General features: G+C 32.8%; 1 protein-coding gene across 5 annotated transcripts in view; it reads right to left on the bottom strand.

The window, feature by feature from the left end:
- The window catches only part of TLK1 (tousled like kinase 1), a 163,273-nt gene that overhangs the window by 37,958 nt on the left and 108,584 nt on the right, over positions 1 to 16,731 (bottom strand). For all 5 annotated transcript variants that reach the window (XM_074303144.1, XM_074303142.1, XM_074303143.1 and 2 more), the window contains 3 exons: positions 10,609 to 10,719; positions 10,379 to 10,515; positions 3,520 to 3,708 (listed from right to left, as the gene is read on the bottom strand). In XM_074303144.1, the coding sequence (XP_074159245.1) occupies positions 3,520 to 3,708; positions 10,379 to 10,515; positions 10,609 to 10,719 (437 nt within the window). The remainder of the gene's footprint in view (positions 1 to 3,519; positions 3,709 to 10,378; positions 10,516 to 10,608; positions 10,720 to 16,731) is intronic.

Genomic DNA, 16,731 nt, shown 5'->3' with positions numbered 1-16,731 from the left:
CCCAAAAATTTCACTACTGGACACGTATACTAATATATAAAAGAAAAAAAAGGGAAAAATACATACTAAAATAGTCACATTACCTGTTTTATTATAAGGACAAAAACTAAACAAAGTAGATCCTATCACTAGAGAGTGATTGAATAAATTCTGGCATTTGAATATTAATGCACTGTAAGAAGACAAATATGAGCAATTCAGAAAAACATGATATGGTAATAGCAACATTCTAAATTCCTAAGACTAGTTTTTCTTTAAAAATATTGAAAACAGCAGTCAAGGTTTAATTGGCTCAAAAGACTTAAGGGTTTTGATTTAGCTTCCTGGTAGCCCAGGTTGAAAAACCCCAAGGCATGAGGAATGAGCAGTTTGTCCCTCAGGCTTTTAACTGCAGGGCCATCATGGACAAACATAAGGTCAAGAAAGCTATGCCTTACTGAATCAAGACTGTATCATTGTTAAATGCTTTCCCTCTACCATGCTAAATAAGGCCTAAGTTATTAGACTGGCCTGACTCAGACCTGGCCTCCTATACATGGGAAGATCTATATGAATTGGTTTCTAGGAGAACAAATTACATGATTATAACAACTTAATAAAAAAACATAAGGTGACAAATGAATTAAAAATGAATATAATGAATAACCCATAGAAAACAGAAAATGAATATGTATGCTGAAAATGGAAGACATGGATTTAATTGCTTTGTTTGGTTTGAATGTTTTGGGTTTTTTTAGGAAGGTTGGGCAAAGGGAGGATAAATAAAAGATGGCTTTAAAAAAAGATGGAAGAAAAGAAAAAAAAAAACAGACATTAATAAGCATTAAAAAAAAATGTTAATGTTTTGTGGCAAAAAATGGAAGTCATACCTTCTATCAAGGGAACCATGGAGAAACATTTCTATTTAGAACCAAAATGTTTCACTTAAGAACAGACAAGGGTTACACAAGAGAGAGAGTTTCAAGAAATCATTTAAAGCTCATAATCTCATCACTCAAAAGATACCCTAGTTATATGAGATAAAGAAAATAAAAGATCAGTTTTAAAGATAATCACAACTTCTTTATATATATTTTGAGATGTAGTATGGTATAGGAGAGTGCTGAACTCTCACCAAAAAGTTGTTCGGCTTATTTCACTTTATAAAAGCAAGTATTTCAGTCATATCTCTGACTCTCTTCTTGACTCTATTTGGGGTTTTCTTGGCAAAGATACTGAAGTGGTTTACCATTTCCTTCTCCAGCTCGTTTTATAAATGATGAAACTGAGATAAAAAAGGTTAAGTGATTTGTTCATTTCTCACTGCTATTAGTGTCTAAGGCAGATTTGAACATAGTAAGATAAATCTTTCTGACTCTAGGCCTGGCATTTTTTTATCCATTATACCACCTAACCATCCTTCCTCAGCCAAGAAGACATGGATTCAAATCCCAAGGCACTCACCACACCTTCATTTTCCTAATCACTAACATAGGGATAAGAACTGGACCTTTCCTGGTATAGCAATCTCCCAGAAAAAAGAAATTCCCTCTTTACCCAAGCTGGTATGGTTTCTAAACTTGAAATACCATAGAGTATAAAAATAAGAAGGAAAAATAAGCTGTTCTGATTATATGGTCACATTTATTTTTGTTGAAGTCATTGAAGGGAAAACTGAGAGAGAAAGGGGACAAAAAGAAGATATCAAAGAACTTTACAATTTACTAAGAAAGTTTTTTCAGTTGGAAAAATAAAAACACAGTAACATTGTTTCACAAAATGGGATTATTTCTAACTTCTATGGGAAAAGATTTATCAAAGTTGAGGGCACCACAAAAGGAAGAAGTGAAGTAGCATATTAGCAACATTAGAGCCTACCCAAATGATCAAAGAAAAATCACCTGAAAAGCAAGTGGTGTGGGAGGGGAATGAGGAAGGGGGGAAAAGTGGATCTTCAACAGGGAAACCTTTTTATGCCATAGAACTCTTTGGCAGTTTTGCTTAAGTCTATGATAAGATAGCAATTATCTTTTCAAAATAATGTTTTTCAATATATAAAATTAAATGTATACGATTAAATTTTTGAAAATCAATTTCACAGATCCCAGGTCTACAACTAGAAAAATAATGATAATGAATTTAATACACAACAGGTTTGGATTTGGAGCTGTTTTAATGGCTCAAAGTGAGGGTCTCACATAAAGGAAAGCTACTATTTAATAAAGAATGTGGAAATATATAAATATAGATAGGTATATATGAATTCCAAAAAGCCTACAAGGGATAATTCTTTCCCAACTTTGCCAATTATAAATGGAGAAAAAAAGGAACTTTGTTTCAGAAGAAGTAAAAAAGTTAGAAACTTCAAGAAAGGTGCACAGTTGGACACCTAGTAACATTCTAAAAATATAATTACACTCAACCTCTTTGCTTACATCAGTTTGTCAACTGTAAGATAAGGATGATAATAGCACTAATCTCTTAGAATTGATCAAAAGAAATAATATTTTTAAAATGATTAGCTCAGTGCCAGGCACATAGTAAGCACACTATAAATGTTAGCTAGTATCATCACCACTACCACCACCACCACCACCACCACCACCACCACCACCATCATCATATTTACAAAAAAAGAGAACCAGGTAAAACTGAAAAAGCTTTTTGGTTGGGGAGCAGAAATTTAATTTTAAAAGAAACCAAAAAAAATTAAAAAATGAAATGTTGGGTCCCAGGTTAATCAACAAATATTAATTCAGTGCAAGTATGTGTAAAGCATTCAATCACATTTACAATTTTTAGAAACAGATTTTCTAAGAGGCTAGATCAGTTAACTTCCTAAAGTTTTGTGATTTTTATATGAAAAAGCCATAGTTATTGTAGTTGTCACAGATAATTAAAATATAAATTGCCAAATCAAGCAGAATTTTTACAGCTAATAACAAATAAGTTAGTTGGTTTATTGCTAAAACTGAAGGAATCAAATCAAAGGAATTTTTAAAAATCACTTTATAAAAGCAAGTAATTAGTCTGCATCCCACAATGCTTCATTCTTACTGTATCTATAAAATATCTAGCAAAATGCCTATCATCACCACCACTACTACTAAAATACTCACACAAAAAAAAAACTTTCTCAGTGCATCAAAGAATGATCCACAAGTTTCTTATATCATAATACTCTTGTAAAAAGGTAATCAAGTATTTGAAAAAACAAGACATAACACATGATATGCTAAAGCCTAACTGGAATGGTCAAAGGTTTAAAAAGTTCCCATTCTGAATTATATATATATACTAAAAGTAGAGATTCCACTTCTTCTCTGGCTGCTAAGTCTCCATTTTAAAAGTTAGCAAAGCATGTTTTTTAAAAAAATTAAAGAACTTTGGAATTACAGTTTGTTTTTGGCTCATTATTTTAGAGATAAGTTGTCAATCACTGCTCTTCTTCTTAGATATGACTATTTTCATCCTAATTACATACACTGCCTATATGTGATTACCAATAATGTTAAGAAAAGGAAAAGAAAACAAACTTACAGTTGTGGTAAATTAGGTCTAACAAAAGGATCATTTTCTGCTCCATTGACAGCTTTGTTTTTCCTTTGTTTTGGTTCAGAATTGGTAGAAGGTGCCTGAGAATTATTAGTAGTTGGTGGTTTTCTCTTTGCCAGGAGTTTTCTTTGTCTTTCAATATCCTCCCTTTGCTGATTTACCCATTCTTGTTGTCTGTCAATGAAAAAATAGAAACATCACTCATCTATAGATGATAAAATTAAAGTATGAACATGGCATGTCAAGATCACTCTATAAATGGAGATCATCTTTGGATATAAAAATAAAGATGTGAGACTTTGAGGGCTGGAGAAGTTCTGATCTCTCAGTGGTAGAAAGGCACTAAACACAGTGAGATATACCACTCTTTCAAGTCAAACAATTATTTTCTATGGCAGTGTGTGTGTGTATGTGTGTGTGTGATTATAGTTTTCACTTTGAACTTGTGATATTCCTCTAGTTGAAGCCAATGGAGAATGAATAAAGAAGGAAAGAAAGAAGGACATTTGCCATGCAAAAGGCAAATTGTCAGACATTTTTCCATTAGAAAATACTGGAACTATACTGATACGTTGTTGGTGGAACTGTGAATGGATCCAACCATTTTGGAGAGCAGTTAGGAATTATGCTCAAAAAGTTGTCAAACTGCATACTCTTTGACCCATCAGTGTCTCTACTGGGCTTGTATCCCATAAAGATCTTAAAGGAGGAAAAGAGACCTGTATGTGCAAAAATGTTTGTGGCAGCCCTTTTTGTAATGGCAAGTAACTGGAAATTGAGTGGCTGCCCATCAATTGGAGAATGGCTGAATAAATTGTGGTATATGAATGCTATGGAATACCACTGTTCTATAAGGATCATTGTGCAGTGACAAAGAGAGCCCAGAGAGAGAACCATGGGAATAGAGGGTGGAGCACAACATAGCATTCTCACTCACTCTCTCTATTATTTGCTTGCATTGCCCCCCCCCCCTCCTGCCAGTTTTTCTTTTTCTTCCTTCTTGATCTGATTTTTTTCTTGTGCAACCAAATAACTGTATAAATATGTATACACATATTAAATCTAACATGTATTTCAATATGTACTGGACTACCTGCCAGATGGGGGAGGGAAGGGAGGGAACAAAGGGAAAATTTGCAACGAAAGGCTATTCAAGGATCAATGTTGGAAAAATTACCCATGCATATGCTTTGCAAATAAAAAGCTTTAATTAAAAAAATATATATCTAAACTTTTACGTTGCACCTTATTTTAACAGAAGATTAAGACTTCACCAGAGTGATTAGCATTGTTCACCATAAAGATGTAAAAAGGGCTTTCCTGCTAATTCTACTGAGACTTCTGAGAACATTTCTATCATCAAAGAAGGTTCAAATGTTATTGATGATAGGTACTGATGATAAGATTCCTTATGGCACTGCTATGCAACTGTCCGGAGATTCCTCAAAATTGTAATGTCCATTATGTGTCAATGCACTGAGCCAAGAAAGGAATGTCATAGTTTGAAATAAGAAACCTGGAACTTATCTTCTGAATTCACTGTATCTCTCTCCCTTTCAGTTTAGAAATTACAATAATGTTTTATAATTTACATAAAACATTAAAATGTAGAAAATTCTTGAGGTTCAGATAGTCATGATCTTCAGATAGTCATGATCTATAAATCCATATATCCAACTGTTGGAAAAAGTCATAAAATATTACATCTGTGAAGGAACAGTAGAAACAATTTCCTGGGTTGTATTATCCTATCTCAATGTTTTACTTCTCTCACATTTTTCTAAAAACAAGGGAGATACTGGTTATCATGGACAGCTGACCGACTTCATGCCTCTTCTAAAAGGTTTAATTCTATGTTGCTGAATAACATTGATAAAATCACGTTTCCCAGTGACTTTCCCAAGATGAACAACCATGAAAATATATTAAGAGAAAGAAGTCAACATTCTGGAGACCTTCCTGTTTGAGAATATTGTCTTTACAATTTCCATTTTTTCTTTCCAATTCCAAATATAACATTTAATTGTTGTGGGTTCACACTGGAGCAAACACTTTGCAGCATGTATACCAATCTCAGAAGAGTAAGCCAAAGAAAAGGACTGTCTCTCCCTTCAACATTATTCAAATTTCTGCCCACAGGGTACTGAGAGGCTTTGGTATTCAATTTCATTTTCCCCCAGAAATAGCTTTATTTTACCATTGCAGATATAATCGGCCTCAAGAACAAAAACTTCTTGTTAGGGATCACATAATTTGTCACTTTGGTCCATTCTTAGTTTAAAAAAGTTAACCAATTTGTATATATTATTTCCACAGAATAGGATATGTGTTGCCAAGTTAAATGAAGCTCAAGCTTAGGCTGAGGAATCAGACAAATCCAAAGGAAATTCTAGCTACTTAAAAAGATCCATCAGCTCAAGGATAATCTGACAAAAGCAACAGTGCAAGCAACCCACATTAGGCAGTCAACCTTTGAAGAACTTCAGAAAAGAGGTGCCCTGAGATATTCACTCAGGAAAAGAAGGTTCTCCTTGGGCTTAGAATTACAACTCTGGGAATAAAGTCTTATCTACATAATTCTAGTAAAAGAACTTCCCTACCTTTTCACTAATTGGTAAAAATATGATTATTAAAGGAATAAGTTCTGGGAACCAAAATTTTAAATTAGTTCTTCTTTCAGTTGTTTATTATAACAGAGAGCTTACAAAAAAAAAAAAAAAAAATAACAAGTGAGTTTGCATAAGGATACCAACTGTTCGGGTTCCACCAATGCCCTTGTCAAAGGCTCTCAGGCTCATCAGAATTTGTTTTGAGGTAAAGGATAGGCCAACAGATATGTAAAATAAAAAGTTGTTGATGGTTAAATCAAAAGATCAAAGGAATTATCCTGACCCCTCTTATACTCTAAACAAATGCTACATTCTGTTGCTTCTAACTCTTCTAAATTTGGCAACTCTTCTGTCTCTTGACAGATCCTTTCCTATTCCCATGGCTGCCATGATAGTTTGGGCTCTCATGACTTCTTGCCTGTTTCAATAGCCTGTTCACTGGACTACTAATTTCTAGATTCTGCTGTCTCCAAAACAATCACTCCAAATACGAGGTTCAACTTCCTTTATTATATCTTAAAGCATTAGGACTATTTTCTGTCCTCCTTAAACAAGTCCTACACTATTTTTCTATGCCTTTTCACTCTCTAAAGAGTGGTTGTGTTCATGTCTATATGTTCCCTCTCCAAATCTGTTCACTGAAATCTTCTTCTTCCATAGCTTTTAATGAATTTTTTTTATCTTCTATATTTATAATACTCTATTTTATATGATAGTTATTTGTGTAATATCTTGGGCTTTTTTAAAGCTGAGAATAGAAACTAAATTAAAATTTCTTCCCTCATTTCAGCAGTTCTTTGTACATATTCAATGTTTAATGCTGGCTGAAAAGATAAAAGAAAAATCAAGAAAATAGTATTTAAAGGGAGTGGATGTAGATTGACTTTCAAATTTTCTCCTTAACAATACATTTTAAAATATGAATTTGATAGTTACAAAGTAACAGTAATGATTTTTAACTTGGCTCTGGTGATTAGATGCTATCTGAGATTATAAATTTAAAAAATTAATATATCTTTCTATTCAAGAATTCCAAGATTATTTTGTAAATAATTACTTTCTAATTAAAAGCCCACTGTAATATGATTTTAAGGAAAAAAAGCTTTATTTTGTAACTATTAAATTAGGGTCATTTGCAATTTGCCCACTTGTTATTTAGTTGTTATGGTTGTAATCCAACTCTCTGTGACTTCATTTGGTGTAAATTAATATATCTTTCTATTCAAGAATTCCAAGATTATTTTGTAAATAATTACTTTCTAATTAATAGCCCACCGTAATATGATTTTAAGAAAAAACAGCTTTATTTTGTAACCATTAAATGAGGGTCATTTGCAATTTGCCCACTTGTTATTTAGTTGTTATGGTTGTAATCCAACTCTCTGTGACTTCATTTGGTGTTTTGTTTTTGTTTTTGTTTTTGGCAAAGATACTGGAGTGGTTTACTATTTCCTCCTCTGGCTCATTTTACAGATGAGGAAACTGAGGAAAAGAGGATGTCATATAGCTAACAAGTGTCTGAGGCTACATTTGATTTCGGGTCTTTCTGAATCCAGGCCTTGCACTCTTTTATCTAGTGGGTCACACAGCTGCCCAGCCACTTGCCCAAATCAAAATATAAATAATGAAAATTTTAAACAAAACCAATTACCACCTTTCTCATAGTACACAAACATAAAAATTATCACAATTCTACTTTAATCTAATAAGTATATATGCTTCCTTACTAGACTATCCCACTACATATATCAGAAAAAAAATACTTTTAAATACTATTATATTCAGAACATGACTCAACTATTTCTATTCTTCATTATCACACCAACACAAAATCCCTATTCTGTTGCTGCAGAATCAGTGTTTGTAACATCAAAAGTAAATTCTCGGGGGCAGCTAGGCGGCACAGTGGATAGAGCACTAGCCCTGAATTCAGGAGGACCTGAGTTCAAATCTCAGACACTTAACACTTCCTAGCTGTGTGACCCTGGGCAAGTCACTTAACCCCAGACTGGGGCGGGGGGGAGTGAATTCTCTTCTTTCATAAATTCAATAAAACAGGAAAAAAAAAAAAAAAAAAAAAAAAAAAAAAAAAACAAGAAAGAAGCAAAATAGTGAGGAAAAAAGGAAGTGAAAGTTTTAGAAAAAAATTTCCATGCTAATGGAGGGTCCAATAAAATCTTTCTTTCTACTTCCATTTAAGTAGAGTTCTATTTAAGAACTAAAATTCTACATTAAATTTATAACAAAATGTTATAAATATTATACTAATAAAAATACCTAATTTAAAAAAAAGCAAGATATAAAAGAAAAATTATAGTCAGTTCTTGAAATTAGTGGATAAAAATTCAGTGCACTAATTCTCCTGTCATCATCTGTCTCCTCCTGTTTATCTAGTTTATTTCACTGATGACTAATATCTCCATCAAGAGATATGAGAGATGGATATGTAGCATCTAGCACAGTATTTGTACAAAGCAAGTATTTAATAAATATTTATTGATAATATCTTGACAATATTAATGTCTGCATGGAAAATACATTTTTGGTCCTTTCTGGTGACATCGATAGCATTTTAGTGGAAACAGTGAATTTAAGTATTACCTGAAAACTGGATTTCTAGCTTAGTTACAGTATTAAATTGTGAATCTCAATATGCAGAACCTCAACCCTCTTGTCTTGTTTTTCTTAAAGATTATTAGCTCTTAGTCATCACCTCATCTATACAGCATATATACCATGCCAAAAGTTAGGGTATTAGAGCTTGAAAAATTTTAAAGATATCGCCAAATCATCTTCAACCTCTAAAGATGGGACTGAGTATGAGTATGCTGCAAATGCAGTTGACATTTTCTATCTACCATGGTTTTATTAAGTTGACAGGGCAGTATTACAAGAAGTACAGATTTGTATGGTATATGAATGTTATGGAATATTATACAGAGAGGCTTCGAGAGACATCGAACTGATGCTGAGTGAAACAAGCAGAACTAGGAGATCATTATACACTTCAACAACACTATTATATGAGGATAAATTCTGATGGAAGTGGACAATATAGAGAAGAGCTAATCCAATTCCAACTCATCAATGATGGACAGAATCAGCTATACCCAGAAAAGGAACACTGGGAAATGAGTGCAAACTGTTTGCATTTTTTTTTTTTTTGGTTTTCTCCCCAGGTTATTTTTTACCTTCCGAATCCAATTCTTCCTTTGCAACAACAACAACAAAATTCGGTTCTGCACATATATATTGTACCTAGGATATACTATAACATATTTAATATGTATGGGAATGCCTGCCATCTAGGGGAGGGGAAAAATTTGGAACAGAAGGGAGTACAAGGGATAATGTAAAAAATGTTATAATTATAAAATTAATTAAAAAATATATATATATATATGCATATATATATTTAAAAAAAAAAGTACAGATTTGTAAGCTTAATTGGGTATATAAACAAAGAAATCCCTCAATTTACTCTTAATAGTTGTCATTCAGATTGAAAATACCCTTGGGTTTTAAAAATTATTCTGTTGTGTTAATGGCTATATTAGAAGTACGGACCAATAATATATTTAATTCAATGTATGATATTAAACAATATACTTACTACTTAAGTCTTTCATTGAGTGTAGCATAGATTTAGGCTAACTATTAACAGCAAGGAGGTTAGGAAGATGGATAAAAGATTAGAAAAATCATTATCATTATGTTAAAATGCTTGAATAGAAAAGTTAAATTCTCTTCTCCCCAACTTATCCTCCAAAATAAAATCTAAAAACCAAATCAGATTACTTTTGAGGGAATCACATTCAGAACTACACATTTATCTTCTACACCTAAAATAAGTGTTAATCAAAAAGTTTGGTAAAGCTAAAATTGAAATCTGATGCTTATGTTTACATTTAGCTGTCAATTGTACAGAATAATTAAATCTTGCTCATGTCAAAAATTTAACTTTTTTCAAAAGCTAGTTAAAAATAAATGAGGCGTACTTATCATCTTTCAAAGGCATAAGAAGTCAGTAGTCTAAATTCAGTTACCTTGTTTATTTAAAAACAAAAAACAAAAAAACAAACAAACAAAAAAAAAAAACCAACCCACCACTGTACTGAATTCTATCACTTCATAGAGCAATAAGAAAGAATTTGTGTATGTAAAGTAACTCTAAAAGCTTTAATAACAAAAATCCCCCACAATTACTTGGAATTTAAAAAATAAGAATGACTAACTTCACAAGATTCTGAAAGGCAAATCCATCTGTCCACTGTTCAGTAAATGAAGCACCATGTCTAACTGTTGTAAAATGCCCAAGGCGTAGTCTGTCTTGCATACTCTTTTCCCTGCTTGCCAGCTTTTCTTGTGTGCTCTGGTAGGGGGGAAAAAAATTGATAATTTAGTTTAAAATGAAAAAGTTCCCAACATATTAGTAAAGCTAGAAAGAAGTTCAACTTTAACTTACCTTTTCTATTAAAAGTTTCTTACTCATTGAAATGCATTTATTTAATCTTTCTTTGTATTTTTCAAGTAGTTTTTGCTGTTCGTCTATTTGACGTCTAAGATCACAGTTAGCCTAAAATATAAGCAGGAAATTTATAAATGTGCACGAAAAACTTACAATTTAATGCTACTATATAATGTGACTGAAGGCAAAAAAGCACTAAAAAATATATATATATGTATGTATGTATGTGTGTGTGTGTATATATATGGGTATGCATGCATGCATGTATGTATGTCTTTAGCAAATTTTTATTTAATGATTCAAAATATAAATTTTCTATGTTAAAATAAGTTTTGAAAACAACAAATATATTCACTCCCCTGGTATCTTGGTGGTGTGGTCAGGAGGAGCTACAACTATAGGAAGAATTTTTAACCTTTTTTTGTATCAGTCGGTGAAGTTTGAAAACTTCTTCTCAGAATAAAATTTTTAATAGCGTAAAATAAAATACCTAAGATTATAAAGAAAACCAATTATACTGTAAGACAGTTTTTGAAATATTTTTAAAAAACAAGTTCAAGAACCCCAGGTTAAAAAAAATCATTGATTTAGAATACTATACCATGACAACTAAATATTCCAAATGATGAACCTGATAAACTGTCATATCAAAATTTAACTGTAATATACTTAATATAAAAACTTTAAGAATTGGATTATAAGTACTTCTTTAATGTTTCCCTTTTCTTAATAGTAAATCTAGATTTTCTCTAGATTTCCTCTACCTTCTTTCAGATTTATCTGCTACCCAACACTGAGTGTTGCTGAGAAAGAAAGGCATATTTCTTGCTGACATTAAAGCTATTATTTCAATAACAACTCATAACAATATTTCTCCTTTAGAAATTGATATTTAGTCCAGTCAGTAAAGACTTAATAACTATTATGTGATACTGTACTAAGAACTGGAAATATAAAGAGAGGCACAAGATTTTGAAACACAGTGAACAGTCCTCCCCTCAAGCACGCACGCACACACATACTCACACATCCCATCACTTAATTATCACACACAACCCATCTCTGCAATTCTCTAAAACACTATTCCACTTTGAACAATGAACTCTTTCCATCTATTCCAATTCTATTCAGTGACTTTAATATTTGTTCTGACGCCCATTTCAACATGCTAGTTTCAAATCATATAGTAGAAAAGGTAATATAGTATAGCATAGTTGAAAAAGTTCTGAACTATATATTGAGTTGTACTACATATACTGTTTCTAATTTTAATTCTGATTTTTATCTCTTGTAAAAGCACAAGACTATCCGTTTAACCATCTATAAAAGGAGGATGATATCCATGTGACATAGAAATGCTGCAAAGAAAGCACTTAAAAACCTGAGTAGTACTATGCAGCATGGTGGCAATATTTGGTATATGCATTTCCATTTCATTCTACTCATAATAATATTCATCATATGTGCTCTGTAATTAATTTTCCTAAATTTTGAAATTTCTGAGATTGTGACCTTCCATTTCCTCCAGGTGAATTTCCTTTTCACATTCACTAGACTTTGTCTTCTTTGATGGTAATTCCCAATACATCCAGATTCCCCCTGGCTTCATTTGCCTCCTGAAATCTAGAAGAAATGATTATTCACTCCTACCATGCTCCCAGCTGGCATCCAAGAACACACTGCTCCCTTGATCTTCTGCCAAATCTATAATGTATCAATTCATTGTTCTTTTTTGTTTGTTTGTCTTGCTCAAACTTCAAGGATTCCAATGTCAGAGATAGCTTAATGTTATATTATGAATCAAATTCCATTGCAAATTCATGCTAACTTTAATAATCTTAAATTCAGATCATCTGGTCAAACCTCCTTCCCAGCCAAGATGGGGAAACTTAAATGAGTTTCTAAAGTCAATGGAAAAGTCAACATTTGAATAGGAGTTCCAAAGAAATGCTTTTCCCTCACCTGATTTCTCATTTCTGAAGTATCTTGAAATTCATTAACCTATCTATCAACAACTTATCTCTCTCTTCCCCAAAATGGCTTCTCCCTTCTAAGAAACACCTAATTCCATTTCTAATAAATGCCATTTCAGCAGATGGTCTTGCCTACTATTTTACTGATACAGAAAAGTTAGTTAATGAAATCCCTTAATTTCCTTTTCAACCAAATTTCAACTGTTCTTTACCCTCTTTGCTTATGTCTGAAATAGCCTTAATTCCCCCAAAGATAAAACCTTTACCTGTGCCATTCTAGCTCTCTTCTGTGACCCTGCTTCATCATCCTCTCTTGAATTATATAATTTCTCTCCTGGTTCCTTTCTATTGCCCCACACACATGCTTAAGTTTCCCATTTCTTAAAAAATAATCTTCTCAAGCCCGATATTCTTCATACTCTCTCTCTTTCCGTCTTTTGCTTCTATCACCCAGAAGTAATCTACACAAGTTACCTCCATTTCTTCACCTGCCACTTGTTCCTTAATGCCTAATAATCAGACTTTCACTCCCACCACTATGACACTATTTTCTGAGGTCACCGATGACCTGCTAAATGTGAAATCCAATGGTCTTTGCTCATACTGTTAACAGTCCCTGGAATATAAACAAACACTAGCGAATTTCCTCTAGCTATCTGCATTTTGTTTTCTTTCTCATTTTTTCCCCTTTTTGATCTGATTTTTCTTGTGCAACATAATTGTGAAAATGTATATAGAAGAACTGCACATGTTTAACATATTGGATTATTTGCCATCTAGGGGAGAAGAAAATGTCTTTGAAATACAAGGTTTTGCAAAAATGAGGTTTAAAAAAATCATGTTTTGAAAATAAAAAGCTTTAATCAAAATATATATATAATCCTAGCTATCATTTATGACCCAATTTAAATATCCTGATCTTCCTAATAACCTACTTCTTCTACTCAAGTATTTTGCTTATCTATCTCCTGTAGAATGTCATTATATCATTTCGAAATTCTATCAAGATTATAAGCTCCTTTAAATTAAGAATCTATTTTCTTATTCACTTTTGAATGAACCTGACCCAATAACAGCTTAAATAGTAGGTGCTCAACAAATGTTTGTGAAAATACAAAAAATAGATGGAATGACCCATTGTTTTGGAAACGAACCAGATGGAGACATTACCCCACTCCCCCCAAAAATTTAATTGACAACTTTAAAAAGTTATTCTTGGGTCTAATAGTTCTCTATAATCTACCTCCGAACTATTATTCTCTTCTCTGTGCTTTTCTTAACAGTGGTTTTTCAAATTAAAGAGAAAGAAGTAATCTGTTAGGATTAATGTTCACCTCTCATTATTTTAGGTTGTCATATCATCCTCCAGCTTTTAAACTAAGATCTTATGATATATATGCCCCACAACTATCAAACAATGAAAAATGAATATATTTGTCTTAAAAAAGGGTCAGATACATAGACGACATAACTCCGTCAATCTTCCAACTTCTGGAAAGAAGTATTTATTGTTGTTCAGTCATTTCAGTCATGTCCAATTCTTCGTGACCCCACTTAATGTATTCTCAGTAAAGATACTGGAGTATTTTTCCATTTCCTTCTCTGCTCATTTTACAAATGAAGAAACTGAGACAAACAGGAGTCAGTGAACTTGCTCAGTGTCAAATTGCAAAGGTCCAGAAATGTACAAGTCCTGTTGTCTCTCAATTGTAATCCTTCTCTAGGAGGAGATCTCTTTTCTGTAAAATCTTTTCTCTGTCAGCAGGTTTCTTGGGAGCTCTGAATCTTGTCCAGCTGTTGTCATTCCCCAATCCAGACTCCTCCTTCAGGCCGCTGTCCCAACTCTGGCCCAGAGTAGACTAACTCCTTGTTCAATGTTGTCTTCTTTTATCCTCCCAGAGAATGGGTGTGAGAACTAAGGAGCTCATGGGAAAATTACTTCAACCAATGAACATGCTCCTTTTAAAGGTTGTGTAAACTCCTTTTCATATGTAAACTCCTCCTCAGAAGTTCAAAGGGGTAAACTCCCCTTAAAGGCTGGATCACATAGCTATGAAGTCACATTTGAACTCAGAAAGGCCTGATTACAGGCCTGGCATGTTAACCATTGTGCCATCTAGATGCTCCTCCCAATAACAGTATTAGTGCTTTTATTTTATGATAATCTTTTCTTTTGTTTATCTTGAAAATCAGTTACAAAATGCCTTTAAAACAGTGTTACTAGCACAAATTTATTTGTTTTGGTACATATGTGCTTGCCAATCTTAAGGGCCAATAGTATTTCTTTACTATTTACATTAAATACTGAGACTGGTGAAGTTCAAAAGCTATATAGATTCCACAACTATTTCTAATGAAACTAGACTTAAGGAAAAGTAAATCTGTACCATTTCACATATATTTGTTCCACTTTCAGTGGATTCATTCTGGATGAAGATGGTGTAACATAAGTAGGTTTGATGTCAAGTGATTTGGAGGAATGTTTTCACCCCAATTATATTTTAAACAATTTTTTTTTACCCCAGTTATATTTTAAAAGGAGTCCTCTTCTATCATTTTGTTCTATATGTTTCACCAGAAAAAAGATATTTAAAGCAAGGAGTAAATGGTACAAAGAGGAAGAACAAGACAAGCTTAAGAACTGCTTCAGATGGGGCAGCTAGGTGGCGCAGTGGATAGAGCACCAGCCTTGAATTCAGGAGGACCGGATTTCAAAACTGGTCTCAGACACTTAACACTTCCTAGCTGTGTGACCCTGGGCAAGTCACTTAACCCCCGCCTCAGGAAAGATGTTTAGCTGTGTGAGCAAGTCTCATAATCTCTCAGCCTCATCTGTAGAATAGGATAATAATAGTATCTATCTCCTAGAGTTATTTTAAGAATCAGATAACAGGTACAATGCTTCACAAATCTTAAAGCATTAAATAAATGGTAATTATTATGACTCCAAAGCAATATTGCTTTTGGCTACCAAGTGGGTCTAATTATTAAGAAAATAAAAGGTGGGTAGAATGGGGAAGTCTCTTATTCTCACGATTAAACTTCACTAAGAAAGAGTGATAAAACATTATTTCTACCTCTGCCCATTTTCTATTTTTAGCATTTATGGTCACTTTAAATACACCAGTTGATGTCACTATAATTGCTAATTTGGAGTAATTTTCATATCAGAAATACATCACATTCTGTCCATTAACAAACATGGAATGAATCTTGAATAATCTGACGCCTGTGCCCTAATTTTTAAAAAATCCTTAATCATATGTTCCAAAATAAATTTTGATTTCTATTGTGTCCTTGAATATATATCTTCATGTATCAAAGTAATGAATTATCACAAAAAAGGTAATTATCTTAATGGGGAGTCTCTTTTCTTTTATGTTCATCATAAAACTGAAAATGACCAAATAATGAAGAAAAGTATTACCTTTGGAACAATGATAAAACCAGCCCCTCAAATACCTTAATCTGCCTCTCTTGGAAGAGCTGGTAGATGTGGAATTTTTGTCCAATGAACAACAAAGGAACATTAAAGAAATTCAATTTTATTAATCTTAATATTCTTATGAACCAAAACCATAAGAGGGGAGTTTCAGTTAAATGGAAGGACGGCTCAAAGTTTCTCTTTGTAGAGATAAACAGGTTAGGAAAATTAGTTTTATCATGTATCCAAAGAGAACCAAAAATGTTTCTCTGGATACTTGGTGTTCTTTTATTGCAATACTCCTAAGTATTTGCAAAAAAAATTATTATTAGAAATAATACCAGCTTACGCACCAATGGCTCCTGCTGAGAATTAAAAGATACAAGAAAGAATTCTTTGAATAATTCAATTAAATCAAATTAAATAAACATACACTATGATACTTGGTGTTTTAGTACAAAAATGAGAATAGGTGAAGGTGGCAAGAAATATATTGAAAAATATGGATCAATAAAATGGAGAGAAGGCAATGACTTAAAGTCTATTTAGAAGCCTTACTCCTATAATATACTTTTGGAGAAAAGCATCTGAAGGCACTGGAGGTGGCAAACATGCAATAACATCATCAAAAAAAGACAGAGAAAAGAAAAAAGAAACTAGTTATAATTTAACCAGACCAGAAATGTCTTATTACTGATGTAATTATCAGTCTTGAATCTTGAG

The sequence above is a fragment of the Sminthopsis crassicaudata genome, chromosome 3 (assembly GCF_048593235.1).
Source record: "Sminthopsis crassicaudata isolate SCR6 chromosome 3, ASM4859323v1, whole genome shotgun sequence".
In the NCBI taxonomy this organism is placed as follows: Eukaryota; Metazoa; Chordata; class Mammalia; order Dasyuromorphia; family Dasyuridae; genus Sminthopsis; species Sminthopsis crassicaudata.
The sequence above is the reverse complement of the archived record's forward strand: the minus strand, read 5'-3'. Positions and strand labels throughout refer to the sequence as shown.